The 16139-nt window shown below is 33.2% G+C and overlaps 4 protein-coding genes across 4 annotated transcripts in view; 2 read left to right on the top strand and 2 right to left on the bottom strand.

Moving 5' to 3' along the window:
- LOC118742230 (protein kinase C, brain isozyme) overlaps nt 1–3164 on the top strand; it is a 130057-nt gene extending 126893 nt beyond the window's left edge. The window contains exons 13-14 of the mRNA XM_036474141.1: nt 1791–1931; nt 2165–3164. Coding sequence (XP_036330034.1) covers nt 1791–1931; nt 2165–2317 — 294 coding nt within the window. The 3' untranslated portion in view covers nt 2318–3164. The remainder of the gene's footprint in view (nt 1–1790; nt 1932–2164) is intronic.
- Nucleotides 3165–13609: 10445 nt separating this feature from the next.
- On the top strand, nt 13610–14306 carry LOC118742227 (39S ribosomal protein L36, mitochondrial). Its single transcript, XM_036474138.1, has 2 exons — nt 13610–13718; nt 13776–14306. The coding sequence occupies exon 2, from the start codon at nt 13776–13778 to the stop codon at nt 14217–14219; it is 444 nt and encodes a 147-aa protein (XP_036330031.1). The 5' UTR covers nt 13610–13718; the 3' UTR covers nt 14220–14306.
- A 203-nt stretch (nt 14307–14509) lies between these two features.
- LOC118742226 (glyceraldehyde-3-phosphate dehydrogenase 2-like) lies at nt 14510–15818 on the bottom strand. Its single transcript, XM_036474137.1, has one exon. The coding sequence runs from the start codon at nt 15674–15676 to the stop codon at nt 14636–14638; it is 1041 nt and encodes a 346-aa protein (XP_036330030.1). The 5' UTR covers nt 15677–15818; the 3' UTR covers nt 14510–14635.
- A 144-nt stretch (nt 15819–15962) lies between these two features.
- LOC118742225 lies at nt 15963–16139 on the bottom strand (the record flags this gene model as incomplete). The annotated part of the gene is given in 1 exon segment (XM_036474136.1): nt 15963–16139. A coding segment is annotated over 1 exon segment (108 nt), but the record flags the coding sequence as incomplete, so codon positions are not given.

Here is a 16139-nt window from a genome sequence, read left to right as displayed (position 1 = left end):
CACGAATACTAACAGAGAATTTGGAAGGTCAAGCGTATTTTCAATAATTAAATGCAGATTTTCGAAAGCAGAGTATGTGTATGTGGGTTCAATATTTTTGGGAGCTTGGAAGTTTAAATATTTTTATATCTAGTCAATTCAGTGGGCGTTTTTTTTTTGTAGTCACACCATTGGTACAATACAGGGAACTTCTTTTGAAAAATTTTAAAATTTTGTTTTTCGTGATTGCGATAAAGAAAAACATTTATGCATTCACACGATTGGTATACAATTTGCCCAATCTTTTTATACTGCCTTCAAAATATTCGAAATCTGATAAAGTCACTGAACCTTATAAGAAAAATCAATGTGTTTAGCCATTTTAAAACTGTTGCGTGTCCGATGGGCCTATAAGTATGCAACATTAAATGATTAAGCTACTGGCGTTAAATAATTTGTTCCTTTTTCTACTTTTCACACATGTGTGCTGGTAGATACACGCCTTCATCGTCCTTTTCGCAAGGAAAATAAATTTCAAGGTGATGAGCAACTTAGCTTTGGATAAGGTCGCCGTCAACGTCTTCACAGAAGTGAAGTATCTGGGTTTTATCCTGGACTCGAAATATTAATGGAGGTAATTCTTGAACTCTGGCCACTGCAGCATACAGTTGAAGAGGCTGCAAAGCGAACTCTTTCAAATTTCGCATGAGAGGGCTTTAGGAAAGGTAACGCTTTATCAACTCAGAACAGGAACTATCTAGGCGCCCAGCTCACACAAATTCTGTTCCCCAGAAACGATTTGCATAGAGTAGTAGTTTTCGAAAGAAGCTTTAAGAGCAAGTCGACCTTGTGTACATATATTATAGAGAGACGAGTCCAGAAGAGCACAATAGAGTGGTAAGCGTCTGGATCTAAGACCCAAGAGTGCCTTGGAATAGGCGTATATGGCTCCAGTCTGAAGCTTGTAGTGCCCTTGGGAACCTCCCCAAGCATCTTCCGAATGGAAGTCTATGCCAATAGTCTGTATGCAGAGATTAGACTTCTTAAAAATTATCGGAGTGAGAGAATCCTTATTTTAGGTGCTAGTCAGGCGGCACTTGAGGCTCTATCACCCTCGGAGTCAAATCCTCATAGGTCCTAGGGTATGTTCAAAAGCTTACTGCCCTTGCTGAGAAGAATGTTATCCAGTTGATATGAGGAAGCTGCTCTGTTAGCCAGAATGGCGGCTGCCTCGGTCACGATAAGACCTGAGCTCTTCCTAGCGGTGTGTCCTGACACGACGAAGGAAGTGCCCAGAATATAAAATAGCAAACTGAGGGAACTGCACTGACGAAACACCCCGGTATACGTCAAACCAAGAGTAAAGGATAATTATTACAGGTATTTTAGCGGGGCATTGTAGGATAAGAGCCTACTTTCATAAGTTATAGATCTGGTCAAGCGACCTACATATGTCGCTTTTGTGAGTCCGACAAGGAGACATCATTGCATCTCTTTTTGGAGTGTAGGACCGTTTCACGAGGAAGAGAGAGGTGCATAGGACATTTATGGTCAAGAAAGAGCACAACATAATACAACTATCTTCTTCACTGCCACTTTGTTTGGAACAATGAGGTATTTAGTAGGAACAAGAGGTCTGTCTATCTGATTTCACTTCCATAAATTTTACTTGCATTTTAGCAGCTTGAAGACGACATTGGGTTTACGCTCTATTTAAAAAGGAAACAAACACACAATAATTGGCACTTTGGCCATTTTCCCTATTTCGCAATTATCTAATCTCCAAATTCTTTCATCTTTTCTGATTGCAGTTCCTTACTAAATTACCTGCCAAACGGCTTGGCTGCGGGCCCACGGGTGAAGCGGATGTACGTATACATCCATTCTTTCGACGAATCGATTGGGAGAAAATTGAGAATCGTGAAGTGCAACCACCATTTAAGCCGAAGATTGTAAGTAAAAGCAATCGAAAGCATACATACATACATATATGTATAAACTGAAAATTAAAAGTAAATTCGTTTTTTGGTTAATATTTAAATTTTTGTATTTTTTCTTAATGCATCCTCCAACTGCTGCTAAATACTTTCGCAAAATTAATATGCGCAAATATTTTTAACGCACGCTTAATTAAAATTCTCAAACATACTTGACAACACGCACGTATATGCATACACACATACAGAAACATCGCAAAGATGTCTCGAATTTCGATAAGCAATTCACATCGGAGAAAACGGATCTGACACCAACGGATAAAGTATTTATGATGAATTTGGATCAAACGGAATTTGTGGGCTTCTCCTACGTGAATCCGGAGTATGTTGTGCCAGCTTAAGTGCAGTGAAAATAAACAAACATATGTACGTACGAGCATTGTATGTAGCAGAGCAGTAAAGGAACGCAAAACTGGAGATACATAGTTGGTGGATTGAAACGTAAGAAAAGTGCGAGCGGGGAGACTTTACCATGCTGCAAGGAAACAAAGCAAGAAATACAGCATCTACTAGCTGCAATGTTTGTACAAGTGTGTTCCATAGCAGCGATATATATTTTTCAAACGCACGGTGCGAACGTGTGAACAACGTGCCATTATAGATATTTTCAGCAGAATTTAAAAAAAGTGTGAAGTATAGCAGACAAACACCTGTAAGATGAAGAAAGTTGCATAAATACCTGCAGGCGTATCGCAAGTGTGTGTGTGTGTGTGTGTGTATGAATTTATAGCCTTTTTTCCTTGGCATTAAGCATCATTGCAGGATATTAACAATTCCATGCTGCAGGTGGATATTAGAAGGGGGAAAGCAGAAAATGTATGTAATCCTTTTTTGAACAAATTTTTGATTTTAAGTTTTAAGGTGCAAAATATGTTAAGATATGTAGATAAAAGAAAAGACAAGTGCGTGTTTTAATTGTTAATTTTTTGTTGTTTTTAAGGTACGTTTAAAAATATATTTTTTAAATTCTTGTTGGCAAAAAAATTTACAGGCAAGCAATAATGTCCATGAAAGCAAATGTATTATACCTGTAAAATGTTTTTATTTTTGTTAACACGTATTCGTTGTAGATAATTTAAATAAATTGTTATTATAAGCAATAGTATATATAAACGATTTTAAAAATTCCAACTCGCGTTTAACTATTCGCTTAGTCGTAATTCATCTTAAGAAAATCAAATTTATTTGTTTTTAATAACAAAAAAAGGGTTTATAAATAGCTTAAAAAATTATTTGTTAAAAAACTTTTAACAAGAATATTATTATGCAATAAAAATCTAATTTAAGACACAGCATGTAGCAATAATTTGTTTTCTTTCATATGCTTTATACAATTTTTTAGTTTCCAAATATTTGTGTTTTTTGAAGCTGGTCACCAGCGTATACCTGAGATGACGCTTAAACTCGAATTAAGCAGGAAGACAGTATTAAATTAAAAGACGAATGTTGTATCATTTGACCAGATTCCTCAATAAATTAAAAACTGCCTAAAAGTATGCAACGGAACTGAAATCTAACATAAAAGTAACTGGCATACGCTGGGAAAGTGCAAATTCCAGCACTATAATAACTTCTACCCAACAAATTACGGATTTCTTTGGCTTCCATGTCGCATACTTTTAGGCGCTTGACAAAATTCACACAAAATTTTCAATTAGAAAGTCATAAGTCTTGTATTGCTATTTTTCAGAATTGTTATATAAAAAGAAAACCACTACAAAAAAAATCATATTTGTACTCGTAATCGATACACCCTAATTTCGAACTGAATGAGTATTTGAAACCAGAGTTCAGCATTATTCGAATAAATTATTATTTAGATAATTATTCGAATAAAATTTTACCCTGTAATGTAATTATTCGCAAATAATTCATTCACAAATAAATAAATTGCTTGCGAATAAATTATTCGTCAACTCGATTTATAACACACTGAGCAACGATTTACTTTTATTTCTGTTGTCACTTATTGTCAGTTTGTTGAATTCTGTTTACTGTTTTATCAAGAATATTTATTGCTTTATTTTGCTTAATTATTCGAATAACGAATAAAATAATATATCCGTAATTGGAATAATTTTTCTTTGAATAAACTACATTATTTATTGTTTACAAATAACGAAAATTTATTTATTTGTTATTCCTCATTCGAATAAATACATTCGTAACAGTTATGATCTTTTTAGTAAAAACCATAATTTTACCTTTAAAATTGGATTGCTAGTTTTCCGATTAAATTAACCGTTATTTTATGATTTTTATTTTCTCGTTCAAGAATAATATTTATATTTGGATTTTTATTTATAGATTTAAATAAACGCAGCTTGCATTATAACGGTAGAATTGATCGAAGAAAAATATAAATCAAATCACAAAACAACTTTTGAATTTGTCGGAAAAAAATTTATTTATTATTCTTGATCGAAAAAATCAAAATCAAAAAACAACGATTTTTCTATGATCTTAAAATGAAAATATTTGATATTTAATGGTTATTTTCGGCTCCTGATTGAAACTGTATTCCTTTTTTCGTAAAAACTGTTACATTTCAAAAATGGTTAAAAATCCAACTACGTACATGTTTTTCTAAAGGCTGGTTTTCATCATGTCAAATTATGCCAAAATTTTTCGACGTCTTTTGACAGAACTCCCCCCCCCCCCCCTATCCATAGCTTTAGCGATGATATTATGGGCCGAAACAGACAGATAGCAGATTTAGCAGCGCATGAATGCGACTAAAGACATCCTGATCGAAATAAATCGATATACCGCTTTTTAATCCTGTTTGACAGTGTGGTTCTTCACACTTGCCTGGTTATCAGGATATCTGGTTATGTGATTATATTTTTTATTCAGTTTACAATAAAATACACTACAGAATAATTATTGTCGTTCACCACAGTGTGTTTTCACTTATTTGACGACAAACGCCATTAAATTTGACATAGTGAAAACAAGTTATTACACTCCAACAAAGCCTTTATCAGAATATTGAAAATCGATAAAAAAGATCTCAGTAAAAAAAAAATTTTAAAACCAAGAAAAATGGAGTAAAGAATAAAAATCAAATAATCGAAAAAACCATTAAAGCAATACAAATATCAAGCAAAACCATTGCTCAATTTACATATCTTGAAATTGATAATTTAAGTAAAGCAAAACATGCTCCTGTAGTGACATATGAAATATGTATTAGCAGGAATTCTTTTCAATTGCATGTCAAAAATTTTTCTCTTCGAACTGTAATCAAAAATATTTCTTGTCAATTTTCTGTAGTCGGTTTTACTATAAACTCCGCTGCTCTTACACCCTTCTTTAGTGAGGAAAACAAACTGTCTTCCAATTACTAATTTAACGTGTTTGGGTAATTTGTATTGTTCTTCAAAATTTCTAATTTCATATACATATTTTTCTAAGCTATCAACTTCTCCTCCCTAAAATCTTGAAAGAACCTCTTCTTCGGAAAAAATTACTCTGCTAAAATCAAGTAGCATACTCTAATTATGTAACAATGGTTACTAATTAAAAAAATTTAATCCACAAACACTATTTATGCCAAACTTATTGAAAGAAATAAAATGGTAGATCAAAAATTTAAAATGTGTTAAGGAAAAGCCCAAAAGGCGAAATATGTTTAAGGGAAAAATATTACACAAACATTTTACGAATAAGTATGTATGTTTGTATAAACGTTTGACGATTGTAATGTTCGCCCCTGCATTAAACAATCGGCCCAAACGTTTTCAAGCGTATCGATTAATCGATAACAACTAGTGTTGATGGAGAAGTAAGCATTGTAAAAAAAAACAGAGTTTAAAAACAAATAGGAAACTGAATTTCACTCATTCAACAAAGAAAGAGCATCAACTGAATTTTATAGCGAAACTATTTTACAGATTTCCACAAATCTAAGTGTCATTAGAAATTATATAAGTTAACAATACTTTGAGAAAATTTAACACCATCATTTTATCGGATTGTTATTACAATTAGCGTAAGTTAATCTACTTTTTTATAAATGAATAAGAAACTTGAAATATTCTATTAATCACAGTAAATGTATTTGAAATTAGTCTAAATTTACTATTGGGTGCTCACCAAAGTCTGAATGCCTTGAAAACCTTTCCTTATGCCTTCATAATTGTGTCCAATATTTTATTTTATTTAGTCTGCCTTTAAAAACTACTCTTCTTTAAAGCTCATTTTAGTTACCAAATTTACAAAAGGCTCTAGTTTAAAATACACTTTTCTATGGCCAGTTATCGGTAATTTATTGTCTTTACTTTTAATGATAAAAAAACATGAAATATAGGAAATACTCGTATAGATACGCAAATTTTTCTGCTTTGCATGACTTCCCTTTTCTTATGTATAAGTATGTACATGTGTACATACATATGTCTTATGTTTTTTTTTTTGTTTCTAAACTTCGAGGGAATGCCAATGAAGTACTGATTAGGCCGTTCGACCTGCCTATACCTTAAATATAACCTTCGAGAATGTTCTACTGCTGAGATATGTACTTTCTGTGCTACTCGCAAAAAAAGCTGATCTGCAGCTCTTCGTATCTAACGGTGGGCTCACACGCTGCACTTATTCAACAAGTAATGTGCACAAAGTAGATCATATATTATTCGTTTTATACCTATTTAAGTATAAAATTCATAATTCGCAATAAAAAATAAATAAGTAAAAAAACGCAAAAAATACCCGACTTTACATTATTACTTTATAGAAAAATTAGATACATTTAATTTTAAACTTTACACTGAATTCAATGATTAAATATCTTTTAAATACCTTAAAAGTATAAGAACGTATTATGAGAATTAATGATTAGATCATAAATAAAGTAGAAAAATTTATCGATAAATATGTACGATAAAAAAGTGCAGGCAGTGTATGGAGAAGATAATTAATGTTAATGTAAAAAAAAAAGAAAATGTAGGAAAAAATATATCAAAAACAAAAACAAAATATTCTTATGACAATCTTTTTAGCTTCTATGAGCCTGAGATCAGAATTTATGTGCCACATTTATTTTGTAGCTAGAAAGGTGACATGTTTTAAATTAATCTTAAAGCAAGAAGCAAAAGTATTCAAGTTGGTGGACTAGGTTCCTATTTTACCTTAATTTTAAGATATTTATTAAACAATTTCAATTCTGTACCAAAGGTGCTTCCTTTCGGCGTGTATAATATAGAAAAAAATGTATCATAGCTTTGTTTCATGATCCTTGGTAGCCAGCTACATTAGAGCTAAGTTTCATAGGTGCGAGCAACATGTCTTGCACTCAAAGCATCTCTGCCAGATGTTGGATGCAACGGTACTCCGTCACCAAAGGCTGAGCTATCATTCTTCCTCTTCCCGTTGTTTTATCTGAGTTTGTGTTGATATCCGTTTCGCTGCTGTTTGGTTGGCTTTTGGCTATTGTTCTTGAATCTACGATCGTAAGTTCTTCGACGATGTGTAAAAAAGCTGGTTTTAGCCGATCTACGCTTTTGCGAAATGCCCGACTCTTGATTTACTTATATCTTGACGGTGTCAAACATTCGCGAAGTAGTTCCATATACGATTTCTGATACGGTGGTTTTTAAGCGTTCCATGTAAACATTTCGCATCGCAAGCTTAATAAGTGGTAAGGCATCTGAACACCGTTCATTGTTTGAGCACTTTATGTGAATGAAGAAAACACGCTGATCTGGCACTTTGAAGTTTTCGATAGCCAATTTATTGCGTTGAACGATTTTTAACTTTTGACAGGGAGCACATGTTTTCGCCATTTTTGCGATTTTTTTTCATGTGCGACCAAACGACACGCAATGATTCGCTTAATGATCGGCTTTTCCCGGATGTGCCAAATTATGGAGTGAGTAGAATACTCGAAGGTGCATGTCTAGTTTTGAAATATCATCGATTTTCAATAGCCATGGTTGTGTTCGGTAAATTGATGGGTTTAAGTTCCAGTATAGGATTATTGTTTATCAATAGCTCTTTAAGTTCTACATATGTCATCCCTCTGACTATCAGCTAACTCTTCGAAGCTAATTTGGTCGCAATTATCTAATAACTCGATTCGGGAGAGTATATCGGCTGTCACACTGTATTTGCCCGTGATGTGTGGTACATATATCAGTCGTGAAGATGACGGCATTGTTGCGACAACGCCTTCACCAATTTTTGTTGAAACTCGTAATTGACCGGCTTGTGGTCGGTCAAAATAGTGCGTTGTTGACCCTCTAAAATGTTTTTTACATGTTTAACTGATTGATAGATAGTAAGTAAGAAGTTCTGCATCGCAGGGACGGTACCGCTGCTGAGTATCAGTCATGTGTTTCGAATAAAACTAACTCGATAGAGGAGGTCAACTTACCTAGGCTCAGACACCTTCGCCATACCGCAGACGGTATGTTCTAACAGGCGCATTAGAGCATTATTGTAGGATCGTCTGGCTAGACTACGGGAATTGCCGTACGTACGTTATGTTTTTTTTTCTTTTTAATTCTATTATTTTGTTTTCAGGCCTTCGAAAAGTAAAAATCAGATCTGGAAATTCAAGCACAGTTTTTCATTCCAATTCCTGATATTATTTGTTTTTTATAGTAAAGAAATTTATTGCATCTGCAAATTTCAATTTTATAACAAAGATTAACTAAAAATATGTAGCCAGCCTTCCAGTTTTTAGTCTACAAAATAAAAATAAAACTAAATACTTTATTGTAATAAAATAAAAAGACATATATCGAGCCTTAACCGCCAAAAAGATGTAAGCGAATTTTTGTTTCAAAATTTTATTTTGGATGTAGAATCTAGATGCTCTAGAAACATTTCTAGAAATGCATCAAATGTCGCTTACATCATTTTGGCAGTTAGGGCTCGATATATGTACATACATATATATGCAACATTTAAAAAAAATATACATTTACTATTAAGTATGAAAATCGATATACATACATACATACATATGTAGCTAAATATATTCATTCGTATATCTTAAATATATGTAAAGGAATTTCTACCTAACTATTTCTCCTATACGCGATAGCGAAGCTAAAACTTAAATTAAGCGTTATAATTAAGTATATAAAAACAAACTACTAAACTATTATATAAAAATAAGGTATATGATTTCTAACAGAGCGGAGACTTAGTACCTAAACAGATGAATATTACATACATACATATTTCACAGAAAGCATTTGGAGCATTTACTTGAAACTGAAAAATATGAGAATAAAACATAACGAAAGAGAAAATATTAAAATGAGTTAATAAATAACACATATGAATGTAATTATAAAAATATGATATTACTTTAAACAATGAAATAAAAAGTGCAGCCAGAAAAGTAATTTATGGAAAGCGTTTCTTGTAAATTACAACACCAATTTGGTAACTAAGGTAAGGCGTAGCATTTTATGCAGGGCATATGGAGAAGCACTAAATCCAAATTGGTCAACTCTAAAAAGACACAAAAAAATAAGCTAATTTTAAGCATAATTGTTCAGAAAAACCACTAAAAAATGGATATAATTCTTTTCAAGCTATCTTTGATTGTTAGGCTTTTGTGAAACGTATCCGATGCGAATCAAAAGTAGTTTAAACATGTCTGAGGTAAATTACTAACCTTAGAGTCTGCTATATATTTACGAGTAATGGAGATATGTAAAAACATAAATTGCTTAATCAGAAAAAAGTTAAGTAAAAAAGTTGCAAAAATCCCCAAAAATATGAAAAACTGAGTAAACATACTACTAGTATATTCATACATATGTAGGTATGTAAACAAAACGAACCCACACAACATCTTAAAAAAATAAAAAACTTTAAATTTAGTTATTTTTGATTAAAAATTCAACTTAAACAATTGCAATAGAAATTTTAATGAAATTTTAGTATCATTTATCATAAACATAGTATTTAATAGTGAATTTATTGCACACATACAAGTATGCTTAGAGAAAACTATACAAAAATATTGTTGGAATATATATAAGAATTTAGTTTTTAACTAAAAGAGGTTCAAAAACAGTGAATAAACAAAATAAAACTTCCTACTTTTAAATTTATAATGTGCGTTAAATATTCTTATTAGTTATTGGAAAATATATTTGCATAAGTAAAGATAAAACATGTCAAAAAGCATATGAACACATAATCACCGCATTGAAATACCTACAATACAAAAAAATTAACCTGCGAAATTCGTTGTGCTACATACTAATATTTAATAAAAATATACACAAATATTTATTGAAAAAGTATAAATGTACTTGAATTAGACACATAAATTGATAATATACTTAAATGGCGTATACTTCATACATACATACATATATAAATTCAAATAAGTGACTCCAAAATGAAAAAACTCGAATAGGAAAAACTCTAAAACGCAAAAAATACTGCAATGGCGAAATATTCAATAATGTCGAGCCCTAACCGCCAAAACAATGTAAGCGACATTTTTTTCAAAAGTTTGTTTTTGTTGAAGAAATATACGTACCTAGAGGATGCGGATGCATTTCTGCATCAAAAACAGAATTTACAAAAAAATGTCGCTTACCTTATTTTGACAGTTAAGTCACGATATACTCTCAGCATACCTACATATGTGTAGACTAGTTATCGATATAATCGATATTAACTGCAGTAGCGACTTGAGAAAAATCTTTTACCAAATAGGTACTAATATAAAATAGTAAACTACAAGGCCTCCAACTGATAACTTTATAACTGCTTATATTAACTATGTATTATGAATAAATATTCATGGGATTCCAAAAATTTGTGCATAAAACACCATTTAAATATCATTAACAAAAATATATTCTGATGCACACATGCAACATTCAACTTTAAAAGAATTTACTATAAGAATCATAGCAGATTTTTTACTCTGCAAACTTAAACTTTACACATACATACGATTTTCATTGGAAGAAATGTATTAGAATACAACTCATACTAACAAATCGTCGTAAACTTAGTTAAAATAAAGAAAATTTATTCCGCTAATAATAAAATTAACTATAAAAAAAAATTGTTAAGTGGTTTTATTGATTTGTAAGCAATCAAGGTAATATTTACTATATCAAATTAAGTACTTTACTATTTTTTAATTAGTCATTGTTTGAAATGTAAGTACTTTTAAAAAATTTGCTGTTGCTTCTTTAATAAGGTCATACATCACCCAAAGCGAAAGGGAAATTTCAACACCAGCTACTTGTGAATTGCTCCATTTGTGAAGCACGCGAATTCACTTTCACAATAAATTTTTAAAATCACATAGTGAAATTGAAATTTGAAGATGGGAGCACGGCTAGTAACCTAAAAACTCGGACAATAACAATGCTAAAAAATCGCAATAATGTGCTTTGCGGGCTGACACGTTGAGATAGTAAAAATAATTGGTTAAGTATTAAATGCACTTACCTTACCATTTTCCGCCATACAGCTGAATGTGAGTTACTATAGGTTGAGAGCAACAGATTGCGCAGCACCAGCAAGAGCGGATTATTCTCATGTAACAGCGCTACAGAAAGCACACTTTTAACACAAATATTTGCTATGGCATTATTTACTGAACCAACATTAATTTCACTAGCTCAAATTTTATAATTTAAAAAACACTGAATGTCATAAGCTGCATACATTTGTTTTTTTTTTTGGCGTATGGAATAAAACTGGTTTAATCACACATTTTGTATTAATTTTCCTAGTTGTATAAAATAAATTGCTCAGTACTTATGTACATACACACATATGTATGCAAGTGCGGCCGTAAAGAAAAAAATTTACTGTCTTTTCAAACTGTGTCGGAAAAAGGAAAAGGAATAAAAGAGACTATACAACATGAATCAATTATATTTATTTTCCTACAGATGGCGCTGTAGCCAGTTAATTGCCCAATTCGCAAAAATAGCGGTTTGCACCAGAGCTCGGAGTACTTAAGCTCGATGCAGGGGAAAATTTGGTACTCTAAAAATTGGTGTAAAACAAAATTTCTGCACTAGATTCGCATTTATCATTTTCGATTTCGCGTTAATCAAAAATTTCAATACGGGTATTCCCTTTAACTAGGAAAAGCTTCAATAAAACAGCGTAGATTTTAAAGAGCTTTCAAAACTCGGAGTAAATCTACTCCGATCGGAGGGAGTCCGAGCACTGCTTCGCACATGCATGCATATTAGGGAAGCCAACTCGTGGGGAATTTTCGGAGAATTTCAGTTTGCGTGGGGAATCGGGGAATGTACCGTTTTTTGTGGGGAATTTCAGTTTACGTGGGGAACAGGTAGGGGTGAACTGTTTTACTGTGAGGAATTAGGTGTCGACTAATTTTTTTTTTTTTTCTGCTTCACTAATTTCATGAGTTAAAAAGTTGCATAAGAAATAAAACTGCATCTAAAAGTACTGATTATGCAACCCTGCAAATTATGCAAGTTATCGTTGATTTTTTAGAATTTTCTTTGTCGCATTTGTTTTCATATAAAAAATAAACATTTATATGCAAGAAAACCTTCTGCAAAAATATTCTAAAAGAAAAATATTTAGCTTCTTGAAACTTGCACTTTATTGTACTAGAATTTAGTGGGCTACAAAACTGCATACTGAAAATATTTCTGGAAAATTTAGTTAATAGGCTAGACATATTTACGACAGTTTGCCGATTTTTTTTTTTACTTTTGCACAATGTTTGAAACTTTGATTAATATGAGTTTTGTTAAAGAGTAATCTATATTTTTATAAAAAAAAGGTAACTTAAAAGTTAATAACAAAAATAGAAAATAATTGTGAAAACTTGTAAAAATTTGGTGCGACTATTTTTTCGACCATTGTACGTATGTAAATATTATATATACATACATTTTCAATTCATTATTTATGAACTGACTTTATAAAAGTTTGGTTTAATTTACGAATACATAGATGAATTACATTTAAAAATAAAGTAAACAGAAAGACCAGCAATAATATATCAAAATGCACGCGATTTGTTTTTTACGAAATTTCGGGCAAAATCGGGGAATTTCATTATCGAAATCGGCGAGTTCTCAAAAAATGAGTTGGCTACCCTGATGCATATGTATGTATGTAATAAGGACTATGTGCATGAAGCTAGCGGCACCCACTGATCATGAAAAATTTCTGAATTTAAATGTTTTTACGTAAAAACATATTTTTTTATCCTAGAAAATATATGTATATATGTCTATAAATATATACATGCATATAATACGTCCCCATACATATCTATGTTCACATCACAGTTTCCAGCAGCATCGCAAACACCTTTTATTTTAAGCAAACATGGCGTCGGCGCATGCATCCTCTTTGTAATGCAAATAAAACTCTGCAATCACACACTTACAACTATTTCACTTCACAGATACTTTATTTATTCTATCGACCGATTAAAACCCGTTTTACACTATTTTATTTTTATATATTTCACAAAATTCATTAAATTCACTACATCGCGGACGCACGCGACCGAAAAGACGAAAGAAAACTGTGCATTGGCGGCAAACGCCAACTGTCAAATTACAATAACGGAAAAGGAAAATACAAAAAAGCTAAATGTGCTCCGGTTCCGTGCTCTTCCATTTTATTATCATTACACAAACAACATACCGCAAGATGTCGCTATGAACTGTAAGAACTGGTAAAGAAAACAGCTGATGAACCAATAAATTCCAGCTGCTTATCCATAAATTCTAGGGGCTAGACAACTCGAAGGTAATAAATTGAGTTTGAAATATTAATAAAAATTCTCAAAATACCCCTTTTACACAGATGTCATTTCTTACAAAATTCGGAAGCCATGTATACAAAAGTGGACTGGGGATGCTAAACGCCGCTTTCTCTGGGAAAGCGCCAGCAACCATCGCAAACGATCGAAGTTATCACATAATGGCCAACTGTCGCACGTTAGGAGCAGATCGTTTGGCTGCCACTAGCAATGCTATTGTGCCCACAAATGTAGCTGCAGTGTCCGCCGAAGTGGGCCAACAGCGTTTGCTAACACCTTTTACTTCACTCTTAACACAAGTGGCTGGTTTTAAGGTTAAAGGTCGCTTGCGACGTCGGTGCAAAGATTGCTACTTTGTGGTGCGGCAACAGCGTGCCTATGTAATCTGTCCCACTCACCCGCGACATAAACAAATGGCTATGAAGAAGCGTGAAAAGAATACTTGGATATTAACGCATGCGACACAATCGAAAGTAAGGCCGTACTGAGATGAATAAACTGGAGTAGCCCACTGGTGTATGTATAAAGTGCATTGTTTTATCGTACCGTGGTAAATAAACCAAATACTTTTTTAACAAAAAAGCGTAATTAAATATTTGTGCAATTGATGCACGTCCCGACGGGTTTTCAGAAACAGTCAGATATTTAAAGCAGATTTAACAACTTAACGAAGACTTGCCGGATGGGCTTACGATAAGTATGTAGAGCTAGTTTCGAATTTGCGAAATGCGGATTTTACGTCCGTCCACCCATCAGACTTTAAATAAAAGAAACATACTTCCGTTGATAAATCTCAAATATTTAATTCAAACAAATTTTAAAAGCCTTATTAACGTTCTCGTTTCCTTCGAAACAATTTTTGCTTTTACTCATTTATTTTTTCTTCGCCGTCTATTTTATTCAGTTAGCATTTCTTATCTTTACCTCCTTTACCATCTCCACCATTCTTGTCGGCCTTCTGCACATGTTTAACCAAATCAATCATTCGCGACGAATAGCCATACTCGTTGTCATACCAAGAAATCAACTTGTAAAATGTCTCTGTCAATGCTATGCTAGCCTTCGCGTCAAAAATTGAGGAATGCGCGTCGTTAATAATGTCGGAGGACACAATTTCATCTTCTGTATAACCGAGTATGCCCTTCATCGAACCTTTGGCAGCTTCTTTAATTTTCTCTTTAATGCAGTCGAGTGATGTTGGATTGCCCAAACTAACCGTCAGATCGACCACGGATACGTCGGCAATGGGCACACGAAATGCCATACCCGTCAATTTCCCATTCAATGCGGGTATCACTTTTCCCACAGCCTTAGCAGCGCCTGTTGATGCGGGTATAATGTTTTGTAGTGCACCTCGACCGCTACGCCACTTCTTCGGCGACGGTGCGTCAACACATTTCTGTGACGAAGTTACCGCATGCACAGTGGTCATTAGTCCATTACATATCTCAAAATTGTCATGTATTACTTTGGCCAATGGCGCTAGGCAATTTGTTGTGCAGGACGCATTCGATATTACTTTCATTTCGGGTTTGTAAGAGTCCAAGTTGACACCCACAACAAACATGGGCGCATCGGAAACGGGTGCTGAGACAATTACCTTTTTAGCTCCGCCTTTTAGATGTGCACTCGCCTTCTCGGCCGAATTGAATTTTCCAGTGCATTCAAGCACATATTTGACACCCGCATCGCCCCACTTGATTTTGGACGGATCCTTTTCCGCCATAACTTGAATGGAGTGATCATTAATCTTCAGGTTTTTACCGTCCATGGAAATTTTGCCCTTAAAACTTCCATGTGTTGAATCATACTTCAACATGTATGCCATGTATTTGACGTCGATGAAGGGTTCGTTGATAGCCAAGACTTTGGCCTTGCGGCGTATTGCTTCGCGAAGCACTAAACGGCCGATGCGACCGAAACCATTAATGCCGAGATTAGTCATGACGTCTATTTTTTAGTAATGCTTCACAACAAGTTTCTGTTAGACCAAAATCTTAAGACGCTGTAAATTTTGAAAACGCTTTACTACAGTAAAGAAATAACAAAATATTGACAATTTCTTTTGAAAACAATTTCACAACTAACAAAAAAAAATGTTACATTATTGATTGGAGTGCGATAATCCCCCCAAGTGCAATTCCTCTAGAACTAAACACATTGGAAAAATATTAAATTGATAACTGAAAAGTTATTACGTTCAATATTTAGTTAAATTCATAGAATTTATGTACATTATTTTGAGAATTCCTTTATGTACGAAACAGTTATTAATAATAATAAATAAAATTTCAAGTAAATTATTTGCCCTGCAACTTGCACAAAAAGTCCATTAGAAAATGATAGCGCCCCTCAATCTCGTTAAGAGAACGAGCCGGTAGCTTGGCCCGCATACGTTCGAAAAGCTG

This window comes from Rhagoletis pomonella, unplaced genomic scaffold (assembly GCF_013731165.1).
Source record: "Rhagoletis pomonella isolate Grant_MI unplaced genomic scaffold, Rhpom_1.0 Rhpom_scaffold_00007, whole genome shotgun sequence".
Classification (NCBI taxonomy): Eukaryota; Metazoa; Arthropoda; class Insecta; order Diptera; family Tephritidae; genus Rhagoletis; species Rhagoletis pomonella.
This window is presented reverse-complemented; position numbering and strand designations above follow the sequence as displayed.

Excerpts from the sequence above, each read along its gene's own strand:
- LOC118742227 (XM_036474138.1), top strand. The coding sequence starts at position 13,776 with ATGTCATTTCTTACAAAATTCGGAAGCCATGTATACAAAAGTGGACTG.
- LOC118742226 (XM_036474137.1), bottom strand. The coding sequence starts at position 15,676 with ATGACTAATCTCGGCATTAATGGTTTCGGTCGCATCGGCCGTTTAGTG.